General features: G+C 39.3%; 1 protein-coding gene across 1 annotated transcript in view; it reads right to left on the bottom strand.

The window, feature by feature from the left end:
- The window catches only part of SMEK1 (SMEK homolog 1, suppressor of mek1 (Dictyostelium)), a 43,497-nt gene that overhangs the window by 13,010 nt on the left and 3,385 nt on the right, over positions 1–27,102 (bottom strand). The window contains exons 2-6 of the mRNA XM_010152209.1: positions 21,874–21,929; positions 12,285–12,383; positions 9,117–9,734; positions 365–442; positions 147–263 (exon numbers count right to left, since the gene is read on the bottom strand). Coding sequence (XP_010150511.1) covers positions 147–263; positions 365–442; positions 9,117–9,734; positions 12,285–12,383; positions 21,874–21,929 — 968 coding nt within the window. The remainder of the gene's footprint in view (positions 1–146; positions 264–364; positions 443–9,116; positions 9,735–12,284; positions 12,384–21,873; positions 21,930–27,102) is intronic.

Raw genomic sequence — 27,102 nt, forward strand, 5'->3', positions numbered from 1 at the left:
ATGTTCTGAATCTCAAGCTAAAACAAGACAGGTGAAGCAAACTCTACAGAAAGACATGTGACCGAAGTCTGGCATGCTTACTTTCTAAAAACAACTCTCTGGAGAGAAACAAAACTGTTATCACAAATACAACTGAGCTGACTTACCAATATGACTTCTAGTGCTGGCAGAATGCCCATATTTGACAAGGTTTTGAAAAATGCATCTCTGTTTTGAGGTTGCAGCGTTTGAGAGAATGCACAGAACTCTTTCAGAAAATTTACCTGAAGAACAGGAATAATATACCAGTTAGTAATTAAAAAACAGACGCACGCATCACTTTGTAGTAACCTTCCCTTTTATGTACATTTTACAGATTTCTTACCAATTCCTGTCTTTTCTCCTCATCTGTGGCTTCATCTGTTAGTTGTGCAAACAAGTCTGTCAGAAATTTCTCATCTTCCTACAAAGGCAAAACAATACCATTTGTTTATTTGACAGTATCAAAAGGCATCCAAGTAAAATACCAAATTCTTCTAACCCATGCCTCCTGCAATGAAGAGAACATACGCTTGTGCAGTGTAGTTAATTGTACCAGTATCCACTTTCTAATTCCATTTTCAAACCAATCAATAGGAATCTTGGGTTTGCGCTTTCACCACGTTCAACCCCACCCCGCTCCCCATCACTTCATTCTCAGTAACGATGTATCTTGTACTGCCTTTTGGCTGTCCTTTTTCTATTTTCTGCTGCCATCTCCGTTATTTTGTCTATGACTTCTAACATCCTTCCCCCCTGTCACAGGCCCGTCCCCCTAAACCACACTACCATATCCGTGCTTCAACTGTTTACGTATTTTGATAAACATCATCTCCCACTCAGCCCTACACACACACATCTTTGGAACCTTACGAGATCGTTGCAGCAGAACTAAAGCAAGAACACTGCAAAACGAGAGCTGCGTACCAGCAGGAATCTTTGCCCACCACGTTGTGGAAAGGGTGAATTCTAGACAACAAATCAAAATAACTGTTCCTATTATGTACAGCATTTACTGGGCATTCTGGCTGGCAGCAATCAATCATTCCGTTGGCTTTCATGCTGCTGTACCTGAGCAAAACTACCAACAGCAGCCAACACATTTCAAATGTGTCTTTAGACTGAAAGAAGCAGCAATACCTGGCTTCCTATAACCTTTACAGTCCTTACAACTAGGAATTATTAAAACAGAAATAAACCTTCTCCCACCTTTTCCTCAATATCACACAGTAATAAGACAGCGCTTGCTTGAAAGAGGTACCTGTGCATCAGGTGCAAATACATTTTTTTTTAAAAAGCTGCCAGAGTGATGCTTCTTGTCACATCCCTAACACAACATGCAGCATCACTCCATCCTAAAACCACAGTGCTAGAAACCCCACTTGCCTTGCTTATGGTTACCCAGCATAAAGCAGAACCATGACAGTACTTCAGATACATTCACAAACTTTCTCATATTGCAAATTATCTAGGCACCTCATCCAGGCTCACCTTGCAGCCTTCCTGAGAAACCCAGCACCTCCGTTCCAACAGCACAGCATGCTAATGCAGCTATAACGCTGTCACAACCTAATACACAAAATAGGTTGGCACAGGCTACTGCCCTACAAGGCTTTTCACCACACTGTAAGGTAAAACCCCTATTTAGGATATGCCACACGTTTCTTCTTGTTTGATGCTGTGTTTCTAACTTGACCCAACAGCCTAGTGATAATGAACAAAGAATGATTTCTGGACACTAGTTCAGGTGCTATTTCTGTGACTGTTTCAAAATCAAAAGAGACAGGAGAAGCCTCATGTGAAGTTTACTGAAATCCAGTGTGGAGGAGGATCAAGCATGAGAAAGGTAGAGGTTGACTTTCAGATTTCAGCAGTCAAGTGTGTTCAAAATAACTACTGAGGTCTTTGATTTCCAGAAATGTAAATGTGATGAAATAATACCAGGATGTTTGCCCACCTGCCACCCAGCTGTTATGTGCCTTGGTAAGTTTTCTCTTCTAATACTTAACTCCTTAGACATTACAGATAACATAACTAACCCACAGTAGGGGCACTGACATACTTGTTTACGGAAAATTAACAAAACAAAAAACCACCCAACAACAAACCAAAACCCATAAAAAACCAGTCCTTTTGAAGAACATGCAAGTTATTGTCTATGATCAGCGCTGCATTTAAGAAAAGGCCAAGTGGTTTGCAGCATCTCTCTTTTTGCTATTTTGATCACGATGGAAAACTAATCAGAGGATGCATACTTGCCCCCAACTGGGAAGTGTAAACCCTATTTCCATTCTTACTGTGAAATGAACTTTTCACCTCCTTCATTAATACCTGACAGTAAGTGCAAGTCAATACGACTGAAATATCTCAGAATGATCACTGGGAAAAAATAATGGAAATTTCAGCATTTAGATATGTGCGAGCCACTATTACAGTGCTTCTGCACAAAAAAGGTACACAACATTAGCCAAAGGATCAAGTTATGAAGTCAAAAGGAGAGGAGGAGACCCCGCACTCCTGTTGATACGTGGGTCTCCTTTATGACCCGCTGCAGAGCCCCAGAGAGAGGTGGCCGGAGAGGCTGCAGCTCCAGCACCGCAGGAGAGCATGGCAGGCAGGGCCTCGCTGGGCAGGACCCCTCCTCAGCTCTCTGACCAGGTCACACCGCACCCCTGCCCAGTTCAAGATGTGGCCATCTGCAGCAGAGGCCAAACCACTCACCCTGTTCCTGGCCTTGCAAACATCTGGGGCTTGTACAGGGGACTTCTAACAGTGGGAAGTGATGAAGACTTCAATGCTGACTCTTTAATGTTTCAGAAAGAATTTGCAGAAGTTTGCTATGCAATAATTTTTCAACCTTCCACATATATACTATAATATGGTATTATACAATTCCATATTAAATATAATATTGAAGCAGTTCCCACACCATCCTCTCTCCCAAACTCCCCTGTATTTTAAAATGAAGAGGATTATCTGAAATCTCTAGGCCTCAGAACAACCAGAACCTACTTATAGTCAGATTAATTAAGATGGATCCGAGTGAATTGAAACATCCCAACCGTACATGGATAATATGCAGTAAAAGGCTGTTATTCCAAGAACATAAAACCAGCCTATTACTAACTTTGCAGTTACGTCTTAGCCCTGAAAAGCCTTCAGGCACTATGTCATTCCAGCTGTTTAATGAAAGGTAGACAGGTGGTTGTTGATTGGAAAAACCCCAACCCTCTCACACTTACAGAAAAACTGTGATGGCAGTGAACATTCTAAATACAAGATTTTCTCCCTCAAGCTGTAAAACGACTGGCAAGGGCAGCATATCTCAAGATACATTCCTGATCAACACTACCAGAACCTATGGAAATGCACAGTCTGAGAGCAGAGGTCACAGAGCACTGACACTGAATGCTATGATTCCACAAGCTTAAAAGTTTTCTGGGCTGCTTTTTCCAACCTGCAAAAGCCTCCAAAAATATGTCTGTGAAGTGAGCACAGCGGAAATGCGTAATTCTTCACAGTATCTGGCCTCTTTGTGCAGAGAAGTATCGAAACCCATTTGGATGTATCTTAGAAGCTGTGAAGGTCATGACTGTTTTCCAGAAAAAACAAACTTCAAATTATAGTTTTTGGGTTAATTGTAGAATCCAGCTATTTTCTTTCCCCATGCACATTAAATGTGCCATACTTAAAACTATGCAAATACCAAACACTACGTATATTCCTTTATGCTTTCGCAAGGTCTAAGTTGATGCTCCTAAGATTTTCAAAGTTCATGAAGATAGAATTCAGCCAGGCCATCTACTCAATCATTTATGACTTTAAAAACAAGAAAACCCACAAAGTAAGATCACAAAAAAAGACATTATTTACATTTGAGATTCAACTTTTAAAGCAGTCCTCCCAACAAAAGGCATTTAAATAAGTGTTCTTCAAAAGCAGGCCACTCAAATACAACTAACTTTCAGCTCTCAGATCCTTCATGTCTGAGGTTACAGATAAATGATGAACAACATCCCTTTCTCATAAAAATGTCCAAGAAACTCAACACCACCTAGGCTGGAAAGAGTATACTTTCCAGCCCATTTTCTACCTCCATATCCATTTTAGGCAGAAATAATATTTCAGGCCAGAAAGTGGAACTTTCATAAAATAGTACCTGCATACAGAAAATAACAGCTGCAAAAATACATTCCTTCCTGCTACCACACCAGAAGATTTTGTAGTTGAAAATGTTTCAATTTCCTTTACCTCCGACTGCCTTCCTACATTAGCCTTCATTTGCTATCAGTAAGCTGCTTCCTCTTGAGACAACATGCTGAAACAGCAGTGGGATCCACCTGATCCCATTTGGAGTTTCTGCATACACTGAAAATAATTCTCTACACTGAAGAAGTTAATCTCAGAAATCATTAGCAAGCACCACTTGCAACCTTCTTTCACTATCATTTCCCCCAGAAAGTGGCATCCCGTGGCACTTGATTGCAAGGCAAATCTTGCTGAGAGTGCATCTCCAGAGTAATTCCCGAGCCAACTACTGCAAAACACCAGACCAGCAAGAGACATTCCAATCCTCATGCATTTGGGCAAAACTACCAACGTGCACTGACACAATTCTGCCTCTAAAACAAGTACAGGTGATTACATTTACATCCATAGTGTTCTGTAAAGGCTAAGCAACTGTCTGTAAAACTGCTTTCAAAATGAAAACCAGCCTGCTGTTACACATATTTCAGTAAAATGTACAGATGTACCTAAATGCCTGCAATTTTTTAGTTAGTGAAAAGGGGGACAGGGCCTGTCAGTCATACGATCTTTAAACAGCTGGATTACCAGTACAGCAGTGCCGTGGGACCACCGCTCTACTATACTCATATACTGTTTTAACATACATCCAATCTTCCCCCTCCACTCTCCACTTCCCTGAAAACAGAAGACTGAAGTCTAAATCCACACACTCTACAGTAATCCTAGCAATACTTTGTATTCTGGAAGATAAAACACTGCAGGGTCTTGCTGGCAAAAAGAACACGCCAATGAGAAATGGGGGAGAGAATGGAAGGAAACAGTGTTTGCTCACTCTATGGCGCAGTTTTGCAAGTTTTTGGTTTTTTTTAAGAACTAGTTAATAATGCAAAGGGAAAGAACTGGTGGCCTCCAGTGTGAACATCAGTATGTATTTTTTAAATTGCAAAAGAGCGTCATATAAAGCAAGAAACACCACTTACCTGTCCCACCCCCACTCTCAAAACTTGGCGAACTCCGTGTTTCAGCAAGGGTTCTTGGTGGCTATGACATCTCAAGACTAGAAGAGGCTGGACCCCAAGCAGTAAGAGCATATTAGGAGGGGCTGAAATTGGAAAAAAATATTATATACCTCTTTCATATCTTATGTACAGCGACTCATAAAACCTGTAATTGAGTAGGTTTCCACAGCAGTCAATGGTGTGAAGAGGAAATACTGGTACCGTGGGTTTACTATCCAGCACGACCAACAGTGTCCAGTTTAGTGAGATCCTGATGTAGTTACTTAAAGGGACAGATCTCAGACAATTAAATCACAAATAAACTAACCTCCATTTCTCAGAAAAGCCCATCAGTGTGAGCATTTCCATGAAGATTATGGGAAAGCTAACCTTAATGAAGAAGACAGGAGGAATACAATTCACAACCCCAAGTGCCAAAGGTGACCCATTCTCTGATTTTGGTTGGTAAAACCTAATAGAAGGGGCAAAAGTGATTCACCTACCAAAGAATGCAAAATCATGGAAGCAAGTACCTTTCATGACTACAGAATTTATGTCTTTTTTTTTAAAGACACTCCAAACATCTAATAAAGCAAGAATTCTTAGGAATTAGCATATTCTTACTTACAGAGTTCACTAGTTATAATTGAAAAACTGACCTTACACATCCTATCTTGGCAAATACTTTAAATAAGACACTGGTAATTTTGACTAAACTTACACAGCTTTTCAAAAAACATAAGGCACAACCTGCACAGAGTCATATGTACAAGCTTTTAAACACTTTGCTGTAACTAAGGTATGGCTGAGTTATTTGAGATGAGGCAAAGTGCCACTTCAGTTAATACACAGCCTGACATGAAAAGGGCTCTTTAGAGCTCATCTTTTTTTCACGGCACAGGCAACAGTTCTGCTTTCCTTCACAGCGAGAAAGAAAAAAACAGAACATAAACCATCTCAGTTGTACACACAATAATTAAAGTATGTCACAGGACACCAGCTGCTCAGGGAGTTTACTTTTAATCTGAGAAGTAAAATTTCCTGAAGAGAGAGCTCTTTTGTCACACCCTCAATGGTCCAGGAGAGCCAACCTAAAGTCAACAGAGAAGTGTAACAACCTGTATTACAGATCAACTGAGAACCTGAGACTCATCCATGGCTCCCAATAAACTACTATGAAGCATCCCAGGAACTCTTAACAGGAACTCTTACTCTTAACACCCCTCCCCCCCCCCAAAGTACTGTGATACAACCAGCTACAGAAATGCATGTTAAACCACACACTAATGGAAGAAAGACCTTAAGAATTAGTTATAGAAATGAAGTCAAGAAAAAGTAGTCTTTTTATTTTGTTCTCAGAACACTGTTTATTCTGCTTAAAGAAATGAGAAGGAAGTGTCATACATTTTATACATGGACTGTGGGAATGGGGGAGTGGAGAGAGGAAACAGGAGAATGAAACTTTAGGGGGCTGACATCAGAGAAAAGTGCAACCTGACATACTGCCCTACAAATAAATGAATAAATAAATGTCAGGTAAGTAGGTTTAAACCTTGGCTTAGAGCTACACTGTGAGAACTTGAAAAATCAATCAAGCAAGCCTTCTAACCTCTTAGAAATGCAATGGGCATTTAATTTGGGATAGACTCTTCTAGTTCTCTCAATATCAAGAACTGATCATCACTGTCAAATAATTCCCAACACTCTTATTTATAAACTCAAGGAGTTCCTCCTCAGTGCTATAGAGCCATACTGTGAAAGGACTAAGAAATGCAATATAGCACGAGTTATATTTTCCTCCTGTGTGCTACCATTCTTGGCTCCTCAAAGCTGTAGAAAAGAACTTGAACAATTTGAGGTATTTATCAAACTCTGAAAGTTATGTAATGCTAATTCTTCTGGCTCCACCACACAGGGAGTATACTTTATTCTCCACCACAGACAGCAGCAATAGATGTGAAGATAAGGTTCAGAAACCTACGATTACACAACAAATCAAAATCAGACCTGAGGCTCTATTTCAACCGTAAACTGCCACTAAAAAGTTTCACAACCACACTAAACCTTGATATTCTCACCCGAGCTTACCCTACTTCTGTTAAACTAAGGCAGGTTGTAAGATACAGAAGAAAGGAAACTAATCAGCCACTAGTCCTCAATCAAATTACCTCAGGATTTCTGGCAAACACACCCTTATGTTTTTGCAGGATCAGGTCCCCTCTCTCCTTGCCCAGTTTCTTCATCAAAGTTCAAGATCCCTTTCAGAATCAGCCACTGACACCTGAGTAATTCTTCCCCTCCTCCTCCTCAAGCCAAAATCCTCAGGACTTTGCTTTTAGCAACCTGTACTAAAACCCTTGGTCCCTTTAGACCAAGATATTTTAGAGACACTAGTCACACTGGATACTCGAGACCCCTTAAATTAATCTTTGCCAGCACTCTCTCGAAGTTGGACCTGTAAGCTTTCTCAGACTGGCCACTCCAAAATGATCAAGGCCTTCGGACTGTTTCAGACTGTGATTTGTTTATCAAGGACACACATACAGACAGGAAGAGTGTGGTTCAGCTGGGCGGAAGCTGGGGTCCAGCACTACTGAAGACGCCTCTGTGCGTTCCACCAAGCCTCCTGTGGCTGCTCCAGTAAGTGATGGTCTGTCCACAAGGCACATGCCTCAGTTGCCAGGCTTGGGTGATGTCTTGCACATCTGGCTGCTTATCAAATACTCCATGTGTGGACATGACAGATTAAAGCTCCAACAGTCTGGAATAAATAGGATCAATATTCTGACCAGCTGAGGGTGGTGGATGAGAAGGTGGAAGGTCTAGTTTTGCCAAGGTCCCTTCCAGCCCAAACCATCCTATGATCCTATGACAATGATTTGCCATATGAGCTTGCAAAAGGAATTTTCACTCTGCTGTATTTTCCATGAAATTAAACCAGGGTGCAGTTTCAGATTCAACTGAAGCTAAAAATGAGTAAGTTAATCAGCTGTATCTAGAACTTCGTCCTTTCTCCAGATCAGACTGTCCCTTCAAAGGCAGTGGGAATAAATAATAAAATTTATTTATTAAACATCAGGAGAATTAAGATAATGGTAACTAACTTCTACAAACCAAAATACATGTGCTGTACTACTTTGCTGAGTTAGCTGAAAGCTGTAGGAAGCTACCATTACAGAGATGTTTCTACACAGTTCTGGAAGCTCATGAGTTGGTCCAGAATACTTAAGACGTGTAGGTAAAATATCTAAGGCATCATATAATCTCTTCACGTTTCCAGTAAGACATACGTCATTCCAAGCATTATTATTTAGGGACTTGAAAGACAAACTAAGAAAACATTCAAGCACCTAAGGAGAAGGTGTGTTCTGAACCTCCACTTTCCAAACAACTAATTTACTGTACTTCAAAATTAGGAACAGTTAAATCCTAGTATGAGTCTATATTTGTGAAATTTAGGTGAAGTTATTATTTTGCTTTGTCATGTAACATGACAAAAATTATCCAACTGTAGTGCCTAAAAAGTCCCAAGATGCAGAACAAAATCCCTAACAAAATCAACCCTTCAACATGCTCACAGTGCTATTCATTGAAAATAACCTCATTCAGGATTCTACATATGTTTGCTCCATTTAAATCAGTTACAGAGAATCTAGTCCAAAATCTGCAATTTAAGAACATATCTTTAACAGCTCAGTACTCATATCCATGCCTTTTACGTCATCCTGCAAAAAGACTTTCAGAATCACAGAAGTGAAAATACCACCAAAGCACCTCAATCTTTCCAAGAAAAATCATCCAACTTTCCCTCTGCAAGCACAACAAAAGACACCGTGAAATTCTGGAACTTACCTGTAACATACCAACTATTTCCACTTTATTAAAAAAGATGAAAGAATGAAGTGTTGATAGCATATTTTCCTCAAAAACTGAGGGAGTGGGTAGGACCATATCTTGAATATACTGTACTCTGTATGTCTGATGTATTTTTTGCTTCAGCTCTGGATCAGATATAGGAATCACCTCTTTAAATTTTGCCGTTTTAGTCAGAAATTCCCTGTGCTTCCGTGACTGTGATAAAGAAGGATCATATTCTAGACATCCAATTATGTCCATTATACATTCCTCAGAAAACATGACTTCAAAAAGTGCAGTTCTGTTCAAAAGGAAAATTCCCTTGATAATTTCATATAAGTGGTGTAGTCCTTCCATGTTCTCCAAGTCTTCGCACACATGAAAAATTTCTAACAGCTTCTTAATATAGCCCTCATTTTCCAGTGCTAGTGCCAGTTTTTCACGACGTAATGGGGAAGGCAGTGAAGATGCCACAAGTTCTGCAATTTCTTCTAGCCGACTTAATTCACAAGATGGCAATTCCAAACCTGGTGATGACATATCATCAAAACGTTCTTCCTCAGACTCATCGACAAGGTCCTGAGTAATGTCGACAGAAGGGTCTTTGCCTTGAACCTACAAAACAAGATGTGTTCAAGAAAGTATTTAGTGTTTACTGCTACTTGAACACTGTTTTAAAAATACCACTTCAAGCGTCACACACCATTTCTTTGCATGGCCCAAACAGAAGTGCAAATGTAAGTTTAATATTGGGTACATCTGGTTTGGAAAATGGGAGACAATGAAAACATTTCTTCAAACAGAAGACTTCATTTCTGCATTAGATACTTAATGATAGACACTTCTATTTATTTTCTATAAAAGGTAGAAAGAATAAAGCATGAATGATACATTTTCTGAGTAACTCAAATAGAAAAGGAAATTCCTAATTGCAAGAATGGACAACAACCTTTTTTTAACTGACTACTGAACTACGCTATTTATTTCCAGTCTTTATTTGCTGCAGACAGATTTTCAAAAGCAAAGCAGTATTACAGTATTGCAGTGATAGCTTTAAACATTTATCTATATGCTATTTAACTGCTCTTGATGTTTTTCAAAGCTTTGGCTACCTCAGAGGAGAGAGGCCAGCCTTGATAATTTAACTGTTGTTTTCAGTTCTGGAGAGCTACACGTCAAAATCTGTTACCGCTCACTTTCTAAATACTCAACAGAGGCACAGAATCCCCTCTTAAGAACAGAAAACCCCAAACCAACACTAACAAAAACACCGTGGAAATCTGGAGCTGTCAGAAAAACAAGGCACAGGACCTGCAAAGATCTTTCCAGAGATACAACGAGGAAACTAAGGACACATTACTGAAAAAACAAGGGACAGATGCTTGGGCACCAGGGTGTTTCAGCTTTAATGACATCTTAATTGTAGTATATGCTTGGAGCCTCATGTGTCACATCCAGAAAGGCACTGGTGTGTAGAACAGTACCTTCTACTGTTCTTTTTAATCTTGAAAATCAGCAAAAAAAATCTGGGAGAAATAGCTCTTTGTGGACATCGGCAAGACTATACTTTGGTTAAAATCCAGAATACTGTTAAAACCCACATTCTGCTTACACATACGCAACCACTTCCAGTGTAAGTGGTAGCAAAGTTCTCCTTTTAGAAGAAGTTTTAATGACTGAGGAAGCTTAAGGCCTTGAAAGCACACTAGACATAAATACAATACCATGGCCTCAAAACAGGATGTAAAGACACTGGTTTCTTACAAAAATATTAGCTCTTTAGATGAGGCTGAGGAAGCTGGGCTTCTTATCTGGGTGTTTCCCAGGAACACAATTTCCCCTTTCCCCCCATTTTGCTTCTCTCCCCAACTTTTGGTCCTTTGACTGCTTAGGTTCCTGGAAATGTGTCTGTACTTATTTACATAAGTTTCTGCACTTATTTACATAAATGGTAAACTGTTGAAAAGACTAATTCCTAAAAAAAAGGAATGATCTATACACATGCAATTATGAGACCAGATTTCTTTTGCTTTATTTCTGAAATCAGTGAGGACAAACTCCAAAAGACAGAGTAGAGAGAGCTAGATGTTTGTTAAGAACAGAAAGAGAGAGCACAAGACAAATTTAGAGAACTCTATGATGTAGCATAGAAATTAAGAAAAATAGTAATGCTTGGAATGGAAAAAAAAAAAAACCAAACAAGAACTGACAAATTGAACTCACACCAGTGAACGTTTGGAATGGAAAAAAAAAACCCCAAACAAGAACTGCCAAATTGAACTCACACCAGTGAACGTATTGACTAAATGCTTTTGCATATTTGTCAATAACTAATACCCAACCAAATGTTATCCAGAAACAATACTGATTATAGAGTTATCTGGTCGCAGTGGTAAAACATAATGAGTTAAACAGCACATATTAAAATATATACATGCTACACATAAACTGTTTGACTTCTTTAAACTGTAAGAATTACAGCTTTGAAGTGCTAATACAGGGATAGAGCTCTCCCCTACTTCAACTAGCAGCTCAGTCTTTCACACCCTGACAGTCAACAGAAGCACACTGTCATGTTTACACAGAAAAAAGCTCTGTTGAGAAACTCAATATTCCCCTCACCTGAAATAGAAGGATGAGATAAGAGAAGAATGAGAAATGTTGGAAGAGAAATGTGAGGTGTGGCTAAATCCATGAGAAATACATGATAAAATCCACTAAGAGCTCACATGCATTCCTCTCTCTACAATAAAACTATGGACAGGTAACCTTCTCCCTTCTAGCCAACCTGGAAAAAGTTAATTGTGAAATTAATTGTTATGAAACTTTTTAAGTACTCATTTTGAGCTAAACTTCCTTGGGTGGTAATAGGGCCAAAAAGTTATGTGAAGCAAAAAGATCTCAAAATGCTCTAAAAAACTCACCTACGTTTAAGTTCATATCAATTTCTGGAAGAAAGAGAAAGTTTTCTAACTCAAACATGCAAAATTTGGGGGAGGTGGCTAAGACAACAGTTACTATATTCTATGTACTGTACAGATGTACTATGTACTACGTACAGATACTATGTACATACGATGTACAGATTCACCTCTTAGCCTAAAAATTTAGAACACAATCATCAAGACGATTCAGGTGTCTCAATCTTACATTTATCAAACTTACCTGACATATTTTTTCCCATATTTCATCACATCCTGCTTTTTCTTGAAAGCTAAGTGCCAAATCATAATTTTCAGCTTCAGACCACACAATCAAGGTATCCTTTAAAGAGAAGAAGAGCATTTTCAGGCAATGTATTTCAGATTTTACAAACCTGAGTAGCGTTTAAAGAATAGAATTCTAAAATAAAAACAGCTCAACACCTGATTATGACAGGACAATATCACAATACAAATGCAATCATCATACTTTGTAATCTTTTTGTGTGTTCTGAGATTCTTGGGATTAAAACCATTTCTGCCTAAATCAGAATAAGGAAGTTCCAGAAAGATACTGAAAAGTTTTAGTTCTTAATTCACATGACCTTAATATTGTAAATCTCAAAAAGGTTGACCTAGAATATATACTTCTACCCCAATGCACCCTCTGATAAAATATGGTACCAAAAGCAACAGTTTGGGGGTTGGGGTTTTTTTTTTAATCTTTTTCAATCAGACCACATAAAACTGCAGATCTTTTGTAGGATCAAAGTTACAATCATTGTTTTTTCATTCTTATAGGCCCCAGAAGACACTGTGCTAATGCACAGAGCAGCTGCTTAAAAAGCAGCCCCAAGATGCCTACAAACGTTAAACAAGAACAGAAGCCAGAACACGCAGTTAACTGCCTAGAGTATGCAATACCTATTACGCTGAACCACCACACCATCTTTACTCATTCCCAGCTACAAGTCTGAATGGACGTTTTGCCCTGGATGTCTAGAAGTTAGTTGAAACCGTGCTTCGCTACGTTTACTACCCAGACACTCATCTACTTACTAATATAGTTCCAAGAGTTTATAAGAGTCCTCATATTGCATGCAAAACAATATATGGAAGTGGAAGCTGATGCTGCTAACAGCAATATCGCACACTGATAAGGTATTTGATGCAGTAGAAAACCATGACAGCGAGGAAAATATAATCTGCATTATTTACATATTGCATCAAGTCTTATTTTAAAAGTCTTCTGTCTTCCCGTAACAGCTAGCTGAAATATAGCCACATTAAATCTATATAGCCCCATGAAATTGTATTATTCCAGTTAAGTGCTAAAACATGCACTTACTCACTAGGACAAGAGACATTGAAATATCAGTAGAAAAATTTTCATGAGAACTGTAAAACGGTATTTTTGCTTCATTAAGTATAGAATTTGTTTACAGTGATTATTCCTAAAGGAATTAATCTTAAATATTTGCAAAAGCACTTTGAGTTGCCAGACATTTATAAAGTTTAAGACAGTTCATTACGCTTAATTTATTTCAAATATTAAAATGAACATTGAGGGTAAAGAGGAATCTTATGTTTAGACTTCGAGGTGCACTTCCTAGAAATCTTCTTGAACTGAACTATAATCTAAACAGCACGATCAGCGAGCTCCGTTAGGATTCAGTCAAGCAATACAATAATCAATTTGCCATTACCAGAGCAGCTATACTGCTTCAGAGGCACTAATGGCTTTACCTTGCAAATGGCAAATAGTTTACCTTTTCCTTTTCCAAAGGGTTGAGGAAGAGGTGGTACACAGAAGAAAGGGATTTAGGAAGACCACCTCCAAAATACAAAAGGAAGAAGAAAGTCACAATTAATAGTTTATTCTCTACAAGACAGGTCATGGTGCAAATACTCTGGTAATAACAGATTGACAGCATCTAGTACTGCTGACTCCTAAAGAGTAAGAAAAATAACAGCTTACAAAAATATAGAAATGGAAGGTCCAAAAGAAAAATTAAAAATATTATCTTTTTACCATATTTTAAAAACAGTATGTACCTTACTGCAGTATTCACTGTATGTATCAGGTTCAAAATCTAACACATTAATCTCTGAAATCAGTATTTATACTGCAGTAATTTTCAAGGCCACTGCCTCATCAGCTTCCCACTGAGTCGCACTCATTTAATTTAAAAAAAACCCCACCCTAACACTGAATCTTAAGTAGACCCTAGGACAACTTGCAACATTTCTATCCAATTACATTTCCTTTTAAGTGAAAGTGGTTAGATTTCTAAGCAAGCTATTTCCAAAAGAAGATGAAAACACATTTTCTTTGCTATAAAAGAACACGACTAACAAACAGGGAAATGAGTAAAAGAACACAAATAAGGACAGTGTTATTTCCATTAAGTGTGGTAAGTTGAATAAACAAAAGCCCAAAGTCTCTGAATAAGATCCAGCACTGGACCGAGAAAGGTCGGTCTGTCCTTTTCCTCTGGAGGGAGGAGGGATGGAGGCAGGCATAAGAGAAATGGAAGGTAAGACACGCAGGTAAAGCTGCTTTTGGAAACTAGTCACATCTGTACAGAAGTGTATTTGGCTGTAGTACAGCAATTGTTCTTGTTAAACACAATCATTGTACACAGAAGTTCAGGCAGTGGTTTTTGCACCTCTACACATTCTGATTTTTTTTTAATTGCTGCTTCTTTGAAAAGCAAAACAAAAAACTGCTAAAAGAAATTATTTTAGCAGCAGAACAATAATCTTCAAGTTTGGCTTATTAGTATTAGAAAAGTATTTTCTAATTGCTGACAGCAACAATGTCAAACGATATCTGTAGTCTTTAACACACAAGGATTTCATGCTACAGGTTAATGTCAGTGCCTTAACAGAAGTTTATCAATTTCTGCCCTCCGGATCTTTAGAAAGAGAGTATTTGTACAGTCTTTCTTGCCTCAAAAGGTTTTAAAAAGACAACATGAAACAAAGAGAGAAAAGCACTTCATCTTGTTGCATAATATACAGTTCACTGTTTAAATTCACTGTTAAATGCAGAGTTATTAATGTAATTTCATTTTCTTAATCCTACAAAGCTTATGAGCATCAAAAAGAGCAGTACAAGACTTAGACATGTAGGGAGAAGTGACTGAAGGAAATTCCAGATGCAGATAAAGATAAAAATCAATAGAAGTCTAATTTCTGTTTGTTTTATTTAAAGGAATCTTTCTGTGTGTTTGATCGGAAATCTCCTCAGTGTAATTTGAATCCACTAACTACCCTAGATCTTTCAGCTCTGGAATAGAACTATCTATTGCTTCCAAATGCCCAACATTGCTTACTACAACTCCAAAAAGCAACTGAAATTTCTTAAGACTGCCTCCTCCATGTCAAGAGAAAACAGGAGTGTGCATAAAGATGCTTAGTAATAGCAGCTGTTGGTTAGAGAGGTAAGGAGATGAGTCTTGCACATTACTCCTCTATGAGTATATACTCTTCAATTGTTTATGAGTCATAAAAGCAGTTCTGGCTCAGTTTGATCAAAACTAACCCTTTTTTTACATGGCATACAAAATGTTAGCCTCTAGACAAGGAACTGAACGGGATGACTAAAATGAACATCTAGAATTTGTTCTTATCTAGCTTGTTGTTAAACACAATTAAAATGTGAAACCACAGAATTAAATCATAGCCACATTGTGTGAACTGAGTCATAAACACGGACAACTGTTTCATCACTGAAGGCTTTTCTGCCGAGCACTCGGCAAGAATCTCAGCCTTCCAGCTCCATGTTTTGCAAGGGGCATTAACAGAATGATAAACAGGAAAGTACTACATAGAGTTCACAATCTTATTCCATTTTTGCAAATCATCTGGTGCTTCATAAAGAAAGATCTTGATTACTGTGTCAGTTGGATGTGTCACCACTACCTTAGCCCGTATAAAATTTGTTGTCTCCCTAAGACCCTTTATATAAATTTGTCTTCTTTCATATTACTGCTCATTATGACTGGTCAGATATAATCAGCAATTCTACATATTAAGTGACATTTCTGAGCATGGCCTCCTTTTAGAAGACCTATGTATTTAACATTCCCATAAAGAGGTATTTATCATTTCTACCAACGGAGGTTAATTTTTTGCACTCGTATACTAATAAAGATACAGCCTGAGGCAAGACTTGTTTAGAATACAACCAGGCATTTCTCTGCTGCTGGTCTCATTGTTGGCTGCCTCGAGGCCACATGGAGTAAGTCCTGGTTAGTTAGAGGTTTCCAAGGAAGCACTAGCGTGTGCTACAGCTTCTCCATTCCTAAGCAGCTAAACTTCAAACCTACTACGGCAGCAGTTTAAACCAGCAAGCAGTGGAAACTGTACTCAGACGGACAGGGCTTAGCATCTACCATACACTTTTTCCTCACTCTTTGAAATGATTTCCAGAAGACTTACTTTCCCTAACAGAAACGTTGTCAAATACACATTGTCAGTCTCAAGTTTTCACCATAACACTCGCCAGAAGTCACATTTTTATTAGACATTAAATCAGTTTTATTTAACTATTAGCAAGCTGATCAACAGGTGTGTGGTACAGCACTCAAAAAGTCTCCAGAGCAAGCCCTGGGATTTCATAGTGAATGACTTCGGAGCCATAACACTTGCCAGAAGTTTTTATTTTTAACACATTTTTATTAGACATTAAATCAGTTTTATTTAACTATTAGCAAGCTGATCAACAGGTGTGTGGTACAGCACTCAAAAAGTCTCCAGAGCAAGCCCTGAGATTTCACAGTGAATGACTTCGGAGCAACTAGTACTCAGGATTTCATTCCACTGTAAAACTGATTTAAGGTTTCTTTCCTAATGTCATAAAATGAAGAAAACTGTTATTTTTTGACAGTGCCTTCTCACTGGTGTTCACATCCAGGGAGAATACTAGTCTTCTCTGTAGCTCCAAAATCTTCTCTTGGCATCTCTATGAGATCTAGCCGACTCTCAAGAAGTAGTGATTCCCTCAGATTAAATAGGTCCTTCATAAATTCTTGCTTTCTGTCTTAAAAAGCAAATTAATCTCTTCCTGTTAGCCCCCCAACAATTCAGGCGTATGACACTTCCCTGGCCCCCAGCTGAAGTTTAGCAGGGAAGGTTGTTTCTCCCCTCTTGGGCTGCCTGTTGGTTAGTCTTCCCTCTCTAAGCCCGTACATGCTTTACACTTACAGACACTTTACTGGACATGCCAAGCCACCTTTCAGCATCTTACTAGCTAATTATTTACGGTCAAAAGTATGGTTTCATAAGCAGCTCTCTGATTATGAAATAAGCTATTGGCACTACTTAGGTTTTTAAAGATATATATGTATTTACTGTGGTAGGTTGCAGCAGAATCTTCAGGCTTAAAAAAAGCCACGCCAGTAATGTACTATAAAGTTTCACTACTTTTGGTTTTGTGTCTTTTTTCACCTAGGACCTGGATATGCTGACAAGTTATCCCAAAACCTGGAATAACTTACCAAAGGCACACTCAGTCTTTTGGCAGAATGTATTCTATTATATTCTATGAAAGCTCTATCAAATGTGACTTTTCATAGCTGCATTCCATGAATCACATGGAACAGAATCAGTTTATTAGCTCTGTAGCAGAACTCAGACTCAGTGGCCTAGTGACCATACCCAGAAACAGCAGAAAAAACTAGATTTCACAGGAAAAGATGTGTGACAATAAAGGAACATGTGATCATTTAAATCAGATGAACCAACACACCCCAGAGCCAACAGCAGTCACTCCCCTCGTTTCTCCCCTCACCCTACAAACCGCACACTTTTCCTTACTAACATAGCTACAACAGGCACAAATTTTATTGAAACAGTTTCACTGTTGGCTCGCTTGTCCTGACAGCAGGGGTGGGAAGTTCATCCTCTCTGAGCATTCTGCCAGTGCCTTTGTGGATCTTTTCAAAGTTTAGCTTTGTCATTAAGTCTGCTCTCCATCATTCACGGACAGCCACCTGCGAGCTACGTAGCTAGCAGACAGGACTCCGGATGAATTTAAGCTCCGTGTTCTTGTGAGGAACTGAAAAAAGGGACTGCAAAAGCAGAGGATGAGACACTGAAGTTTCCAGTGCAGAGGCAGGACTTTGTAGGTGGAAGCAACTCAAGTCTTCCTTGTTTCAGGCACAAAAAGGGATGCCATACATACTTCATCACTGGGTACAGGATGTACATGGATGTATCTAAAATAAAGTTGAGGATACAAGTTTACACTGTTCTATTGCACTGCCAAAGTGTATTGAAAAGTATATACCCCAGTCCACACCCACATCAGCTTTGTCGTAGGAAAATTCTAGGCATACTGACTTTATTTCTCCCTTAAGGTTGTATAGGAAGTGTCTTAAAATGCTAGTGCAATTTTTCATTTTCTGAATAAAGATCACTTGCTTAAGAACTGTCACTAGCATTCTGGAACTGAGTCATTTTAATGCCCTAATTTAACACATAAAACCCCTCAGGATAATTAAATTCTACTTACTAAACAAAATTTGCTGCGTTACCCATAATTAAATCCACTCTATTTCATACCAAAGTTATAGGACCGTTACTGTAGCATTTTAAAACAATAACATATAGCCCTAAACAAGAATACAAGTCAGAAGGCTCAGTGGCTGTACTGATGCACATTTTGCTTCTTCAGAAGAAAACTTCTGCCTACAAATAGTACCTTAACATAAGAAATACTAGTCCTTTTTCTGAGCCACAGGACTTCAGCTTCTCAAGTTGTTTTCTTTCTAGCCTATTTTCCTCATACAGATTCCCTTCTTCTAGTGTAAGTAAGGATGAGTTTACCAGCAAGTACACGGCTCAGAGCATCCAAAAACTTCTACTGGTAGCAATTCTTTGTTACAGACACAGATAGACAGCTTTTTTTTGAACGCACAGCAGAAAATAACACTTCATTGTGACAGAAAGACTCATCTAATTTATCTGACTAGTGAAAAGGAAGTTAAAAGACTCACTACATGTGTCAAGTTTAAGGAAGTATTTCAAGCCTCTAGATGGCAGGTAAGTCTGGGAAGACCAGGGACTAGACTGTGTAAGCTGAAGTGTCTCAGGACTGTGTTGAGGTATGAAAAATGAGTCCCCGAGCAAGTCTCAAGATCTGCCAAGTATTCTTCCTCTACAAAAGGGCCCTGTCTTTTGTTGTTGGGGTTTTTGTTCAGGTTTTTTTTTGTAGTTTCCGTGATTGTTTGACACACAAAGAGAACAGAGGCAGCAAGGCAAACTTGTACTTGGGTATTTGCACTTATTTTGACAAATAATGACCTCCGCTGTTACAGTTATAATTAAAAATATGCATATGCATACCCTGAGATTGCATCACTTGAGGTATCAGCAATTAATGAGACAATCTGTTTCACACTGGCACTAATAGTGTAGCATAGGTAGAAAGTTCTTTCATCAGTGGAAGAACTTCACTGTTTATCACAAAGGTCTCTATAGGCTTGTGGAAGAACCCAAAAGCAACTGGCAAAGCAAGTTCCCCCACATGTTACCTATCACACATCTCTCCTTCCTTCCAACCACAGATTGTATTAGTTGGTCCAATAAAAGGTTGCTTCATCTTACAAGCCTCATGCTTGTAAAAGTCAGAAGTATCCACTTATTCCATTAGATATCCAAAGCACCCACAAGCCACATGCTAAGTATGTCCCAGTAAGAACAGGTGTACTGCCGTTCCTTTAAAATGGAACGGAACTTTGTCCTCAAAACAAAATTTTGAGAGAAGAGGCTGATAAGACCGCAACACTGGTAAGTTACTTTGAAGTTTGAAGTCTCACATTTCTTGAAATTTTATGAGTGCATCTGACAACTGCAACTGAGAATAAGTCTTCTTTTTTCACTAGTAGTGGAGGTGACCTAAGTGGCATTCTGCTGTCAAAAAGGAAAAGTCTCACTCACACTTTCATCCCACATTTCCACAAATGGATCTTGTGTGAGGTGGCTTGAAACATCTCCTGACATAGAGAGTTACCAGTTTTTGAAAAGGGTCTTGGAGTACCAAGTTGAATTTCTTGTGGTTTAGTGAGTTTAGGCAGTTCAGAATTCTATCAGCGGAGCTGGAAAGAAGCAACTTCTTTCAGCTGCTAGGCTCCCAGCTTAGCTCATATGGAATCCAGTTTAAACTCTGAACTTGCCGTTCACTGAAGTGTAAGTAGGCCTCACCTGAAAGATAACATGCTACAAGGCAGGATTAATACACACACCAAGAAAGATTGAGCATTTCTAAGGCTCAGAGCGGAGCCCTACATTCAGCCTGTATTAGAGACCACTTTGCTTACGCAATATGAACAATCCACCTGCAAATATAAATTTGTCCACGCAGCATTTGAAAGCTTTAAGAACAAGTACTTTTACTTCTCCAGCACCAAAAACATACAGTGCTGTTCTAACAGGATGGATTCATGTTCAGTTATTTCTCTAACCATGTTTTCGCAGTCACCAGTACTGGATCTGCGCAGTGCTAGATCCCAGTACACGTCTGACACAGAGCAGCAATGAGCACAGACGTGACGTGCTGTTGCACTGACAGGCACACGTGGTGGATTGCACTGATCCTACCGTTTCATGCCTACTTTAAGTAGGCTTCATGTTTGATCTGGCATAAAGCCTACTGACACAGAGTTCACCCCTCAATGCTCCTTGAACAGTTTTGAACCAGCAAAACGAGCTTACACTAGATCAGCACTTTATGAAGTAGAGGTGTGAAATATTCCACGTCATTACAGAAGTCCTAAAACTTGAGTTACTGTATCACAGAACCATGACCTCAAGCTAGTCAGGATTACAATTAACAGCATGCTTGGCATTTTGCTGGTCTTGCCTTTTCTTACTCCCTGCACACTTCTCCACCCCACACTGGCCTTAGCAGTTGTTCAGTAAGGTCTGTTTATATGGTGCATGATGAATTGTATCAAAGGGCAGGCACAGGTTAAATTTTCCAAGGAAGGTATTTTTAGCCCAGACAGGTTCTCCCCACTCAGTTCAACATACAACTGTACGAACAGCTGCGCAACCACTGGGACTGCCTCTGAGCAGAGCTACAGTAAGTCAATGCTTATAATGAACTATTAAAGCTGCAGACTGAAGAATGTTTTAATACATTAACGGTACCTGATGGGATTTTAGCAGACAGGCAACAAAATACAATCAGGTTCAGCATTTCTAATCCTCTAAGGGTAATTCTCGGCATCCATGAGAAGAACAGCAAACAAAGTGCAAGACCTATGGCTCACTTCTCACCCATCTCAGCAGCGTTCTTTAGAAGCTGACAATGTATGCTTTAAATAATTGAAGCAAGGTGCAAACTAGAGGTGAGAAGCTGCTTTTATGTACACAGAAAAAAAGCTCTGAAGCAGTAGTAACCCATATCCATCTTCCAATAAAAGCCAAAGGTAAGCATGTAAATAGCTTTAAAGCCTTCTAGTCTCCTCAAATAAAATATAATAAAGTAGTAGTATCTGAAATATAAAGAAGAAAAAAAGCCAGATGATAATCCTCAGGAACCTCAGTTACTTTGTGATTTGCACAACTATGCTCTGCCTGTCTCTTCCAAAGAATTTTTTGCTGTAAAACAGAGTGCAAGTTATCTAGGTAACTTCACAAAAAATGCAGAGAAATAACACCCGTGTATCATGAAATGCATAAAAATGTTGAGAACTACTCTGCCTCCTATTTTTGGTAGAAGAACATACAATATAATTTGCAAATAGAGACAAATATATGGTTGTATTGATGAAGTTAAAGAACCTGCCTCTAAACATGAGGGAAAAAAGAAGTATTCTTACCTGTTGCTTCTGGTACGCCGTGTTCGGGTTAATTTTGGACTCCAAGAGAAGAGAGCCTAGGATAAAAAACATTCCATTTATTTACACGTGTACTAAAATTCCAGTCTCAACATGAATTTTCTGATCAGTCTTTCTTCAAGTAGGCATTAACACCTTTCCTCCCAACAATAAGCCTGTTAAATCCATATTCTACAGCATTACACTTCACTTTTCCCCTCAAAGGTCTTGTTCCCATTGTACAGAAGATTCACAGGTGTTTTGAGGACTGGATTTTAACCTCTTTCTTATTCCAACTAAGGACTTTTTCACAGAAGTTTTTATAGAGGGTAAAGTCTGCAAAAAATCAGTACACAAAGAGCATCACAACTGCATTCTGTAAATAACCTGTAGTTGTTTTGTAAGAAATTTGCTAATTGTGTGCTAATTGTTGTTAAAACTGAGCTAAACACTGTATGCTGGAAAGCACATGTAGAAACTAATGCTCAGAGTGGCAATCGTTGTGACTGCCAATACCAAAAACTTCAGACATGAGAAAGTGAGGAACAACGGTTTCACAGCAGCTTATACCAATTTAAGACACACAACAGCAATTCCATTCTCATGTCTGTGTTTTCCTCCCTTTTGCACTGATCTTGTGAAAACAAGCCTTAAAACTGCTTTCGTCTTCGGTCCAATCACTTCCCTCATCCACCTTGCTGCTCAGCTGCACAAATGCCAATACACGAGGGACTCTTTACAGCCATGACTTAAATTCATGAGCTTCACTCAACACACAGCAACAAGTACTGATAAATTAACTTGCATAGACAGTCTTGTAATTAAAACGTAAGGCTGAAAGCACCCCTCTAAAGAGGCATTTCTCCATTTATTAACTGCTTAAATTTATTCTTAAAAAAGTCCCAACTTCTCAGTTTCATAGCTCTAGTTCTTCAACCATCTCAAATATGGAAGCCTGAGAATTTGAAGACAGGACAAGAAAACAAATTACTTGGACTTGAAAAGCATACTTGAAATTGAAAATTGTACTTCCAAATCTCACAGTAGAATCAACAATGACTAGCTAGTTGTCCCTATCTGAAGAGTACGCTGATTATAAAATCCACAGCAAAAAATAACCCAAACCAATGTTTTGTTTACTAAGTATCACCCTCCTCAACCTCACAGGTTACATTCACAAATAAGCTCCACACTCCTTTCCTGAAGAATTGCTACTAATGCAGAAGGTTACAGAACAGTTTGGATTGGAAGGGATCTCCAAAGGTCACCTAGTCCACCCCCCCTGAAGTGAGCAGGAACATTTTCAACTAGATCAAGTTGCCCAGAGCGCCGTCCAACCTGACCTTGAAAGTTTCCAGGGATGGGGCATCTACCACCCTCTCCTGGCAGCCTGTGCCAGTGCCACACCACCCTCATTGTAAACAATTTCTTCCCTTTATCTAGTCTAAATCTTTCCTCTTTTAGTTTAAAATCATTACCCTCTGTCCTATCGCCACAGGCCTTGCTAAACACGTTTGTCCTCATCTTTCTTATAAGCCCCTTTCGCGTACTGTAAAGGCTGCAATAAGGTCTCCCCACAGCCTTCTCTTCTCCAGGAGGAGCCACCCCAACACTCCCAGCCTTTCCTCATAGGAGAGGTGCTCCAGCCCTCACCATTTCTGTTGCCCTCCTCTGGACCGGCTCAAACAGGTCCATGTCTTTACTGTACTAAGGACTGTGGTGCTGGATGCAGTGGTCCAGGTGGGGTCTCACCAGACCAGAGGGGCAGAATCACCTCCCTCGACCTGCTGGTCATGCTTCTTTTCATAAAAAGAAAGCAGGCCAGGATACGGTTGGCTTTCTGGGCTGCCAGCGCACACTGCCGGCTCATGTCCAGCTTTTTATCCACCAGTACCCCAAGTCCTTCTCCTCAGGTCTGCTCTCAAGTCCTTCTTCCCCCAGTCTGTATAGATACTGGGTGTTGCCTGGACACAGGTGCAGGACCCTGCACTTGGCCTTGTTGAACCTCAACAGGTTCACACAGGCCTGCTTCTCGAGCTTGTCCAGGTCCCTCTGGATGGCATCCTGTCCCTCAGGCCTGACAACCGCACCGCCCAGCTCGGTGTTGCTGCAAACCTGCTGAGGGTGCACTCAATCCCACTGTGTCATCAATGAAGATGATAGGTTGGGGGAGGTGAGGGAAAAGACTGAAGAATCAGATCACACAACTTCACTGCTGCTTTTTCCTAATTTCTAAGGCAGCTGCTCTACAAGAAGCTGCCGTCACTAATGAAGTTGGCTTGAGAAGCTACTGCCCCGTCTCTTGCCGTAAGAACTGTTTGCAAACTAAGATAAAATCCAACAACAAAACTGGACTAGATAACCCTCATGGGAAAACAAGACACAACAAAAAAGCAATCTCCCCCCAAAACCACATATAATACCCTTTCTCAGTTTTCTAACTGCATCAGCTCTGTTAACAAGGCAGCTTATTTGCTTGTGTGACAGCATAACTAAAAGAAAATCACAAACTATAGAGCAGTTCAGAGAAGGAAAACATCCAAGATGAGCTTATTCATGAATCCAATACACTCTGTACTTATGTCAGTCTCAAGCTTTTGAATTCTGGGCTTGCCTAGTGAACATCTGAAAACAGCATTCCCTTTTCTGTTATTATGATCAGTTATAGGCAGTATTTCCCTTCAATCTTACTTTCAGTTTCAAAGCCTCGGCTTCAACTACACAATGTTTCAGAATATTATTTTGTGCTATTAGCTTGGCTGACTAATTTTTTTCTGGAAAATCTCTACTGTCTAGAAATCCTTAACAGCAGCAAATATGAATTAGAATCTTGTAAGAATTCAAAGCAATTGATAATTATATTTTAACTGCTGAACACAGATCTACAGACATGGAAAACCTGAAATTAGCAAATTATCATACATAACTTGAACACCATGGTTGACAAAGTACTATTTTAAAAAGATATCTGTGAAGACAACTGAATGCAGACATTTCATTTTCCAAGTTAGAAGCAGACACTAGAGAATGACCTCTTTAGTAGACTTACCTCAAAAGAGCATTTGTTCCTTCTCTACTAAACCTGATACTTGCAGGAAAGACAAATCAAGCCTTATAAGGGTTGACTTGCTTCTCATTACTGCATGATTCAACTTATTCCTCACCATTCCAGACAATAACTAGAAAAATATGCATTTGGAGACAGAAAGATGCTGAAGTGTAAACTGTGCTCTATAACCTAAAACTATCCCAAATCCACCCTTCTGGACAATCTGAGGTTTCATTTGTGCAATGTGTTCCCAAAAAAGGTTTCAACTACACCAAAAAAAAAAAAAAATCAGTGACTGTTTGACTAGCTAGCTCATGAGTTAGTTCAGTGAGTTTGTTTTCATACAGTAGGTTTTACAGGTTCAGGCCCCTTCCTGGTTTGAGGCAGACTTAGGTCTGTGTTACTTGCTTCTGGGAACCAGGCAACAGTAACAGAGGTCTGTAACACAAATAGTTCTTTAGAAAAAGGTTACAGGAGTTTAAGGAACTGCAAATAAAGTTGTTCTCCAAAGACAATGTAAGTATTGATTCCTAAACACAGTTCAAGATGCTTATTCTTGTACTGGTCATAAGCAATTACCTTCTATGTAGGTATTTTTCTCTTGGTACTACCCCAGAATATGTTAAGACTATCCAGTCTACTTTATAAAAATACACTAACAAATTTTCCTTTGTTGACCCAGTGACTATTCAAAGTTAGGCAAGACCTGAAGACTCCCCTTAATACAAGATACGGTTTTAATCCCCCCCCAAATTATGCAATCTAGTTACTTTCTAAATTATAGCCTTGAATGAATTTGTAAAGGTAACTGCAAAACACTGCTGCCAGAAAGTAACATCTGAAACCACCTATAAAGAAGAAAACATCAGCTTGCAGAATTCTGCTATTTGCTACTGTAATGCAATAGAGCACAGCTGGGTTTGCTTGTTAAACACCACCCTTCTGTGCTGTGAAAGGAATGTGTGTGCAGGGAGAGACTTGCTCAAAACACATTACATACAGATATACAATGTTATTTTCAAAGATTTTTAGCGAACACCAAATATCCCAATCCAGTAGTCTTAAACAAGAAGTCTGCAGACTTGTTTACATAGATGCATATGGAGGAGACCAGCTGTGGAATACTTGCTCCTCTCCCATCGAACTGTTATGTGGGTATCTCCACAAAAGAAGAGGTACACTGTCGATCCTCACTCCTCCCTAATGAACACGTTTATGTTTAAATGGAAGTTTCCACTCAAGAGCTGGTTTTTTGCCAGATGCACAGACAGGTTTAAGTTCCGCAATCAGTTCTGCTGCTACTGAATCACAGAAAACCCACAAACTTAAGAGAGAGCTCAAACCGAGGTCCAAGAACACGCTCTGCATTCACAAGAGACTATTCCTCAATCTAACAAAGTTCTGAAGGGTCAAACCCAGAGGGGAGAACCAGCAGAAAAAAAAAAGAAAAAAATACCACCCCCCACGTATATTTTTCATTTAAACCCAAGGTAAGTACATAACCACATCATTTTCTGTGCTGCTTTCCCAAAAATAAAAAAGTAAAACACCTCCCTTGAGTATGAGCAAGTTAAAGCAAGCTTAAGCCAGATTTTGGCTAAGCCAGTATTACAGGGTTGCTGATAGCTAGTCTAAAGAAACAGTGAGGATGTGGGTGCCTACCCTGTGGCAAGTTATTAACATAAAGAATTCAGAAGTGACAAACTGCAACTTCTGGATAAAAGTGATTAGGTAGTTGCTAAAAGAAAGCTAGCAAATACGGCCTCCAGTGGAGGGGTTCACTTTGGCTTCTCAGATACTTACAGGACTAGTAAGCTTCACTTAAAAGTTTAAGCCTTCAAATTAACTCGAGTTAGTTGAACGGAAGAGTTCATTTTAGAGGTCACTTCAGCCATCTGGGCTCAGAACAAAAAAAAGCAATCTGACACCATGCAGTGAAAAATCTACAAGCAAGACAGGCATATTAAGATTGAGGCAGGCCACAGCAGTGGTTTCTCACACACCATGTGAGAAACAGGTAAGGCATTAAAGGCTGCTGATTACACACAAACTCACATGGAAGGTGATCGTTTGTAAGAAAAGAGTTCTCTATTGCCCTACTGCAATTCAAGTAGAATACACTGCAACCAGAAACCACAGAAATTTTTCAGAGTTTCAAGTTAAAGTGTAAAAAAAAAAAAAAA

Source organism: Eurypyga helias, unplaced genomic scaffold (genome assembly GCF_000690775.1).
Source record: "Eurypyga helias isolate BGI_N326 unplaced genomic scaffold, ASM69077v1 scaffold9605, whole genome shotgun sequence".
In the NCBI taxonomy this organism is placed as follows: Eukaryota; Metazoa; Chordata; class Aves; order Eurypygiformes; family Eurypygidae; genus Eurypyga; species Eurypyga helias.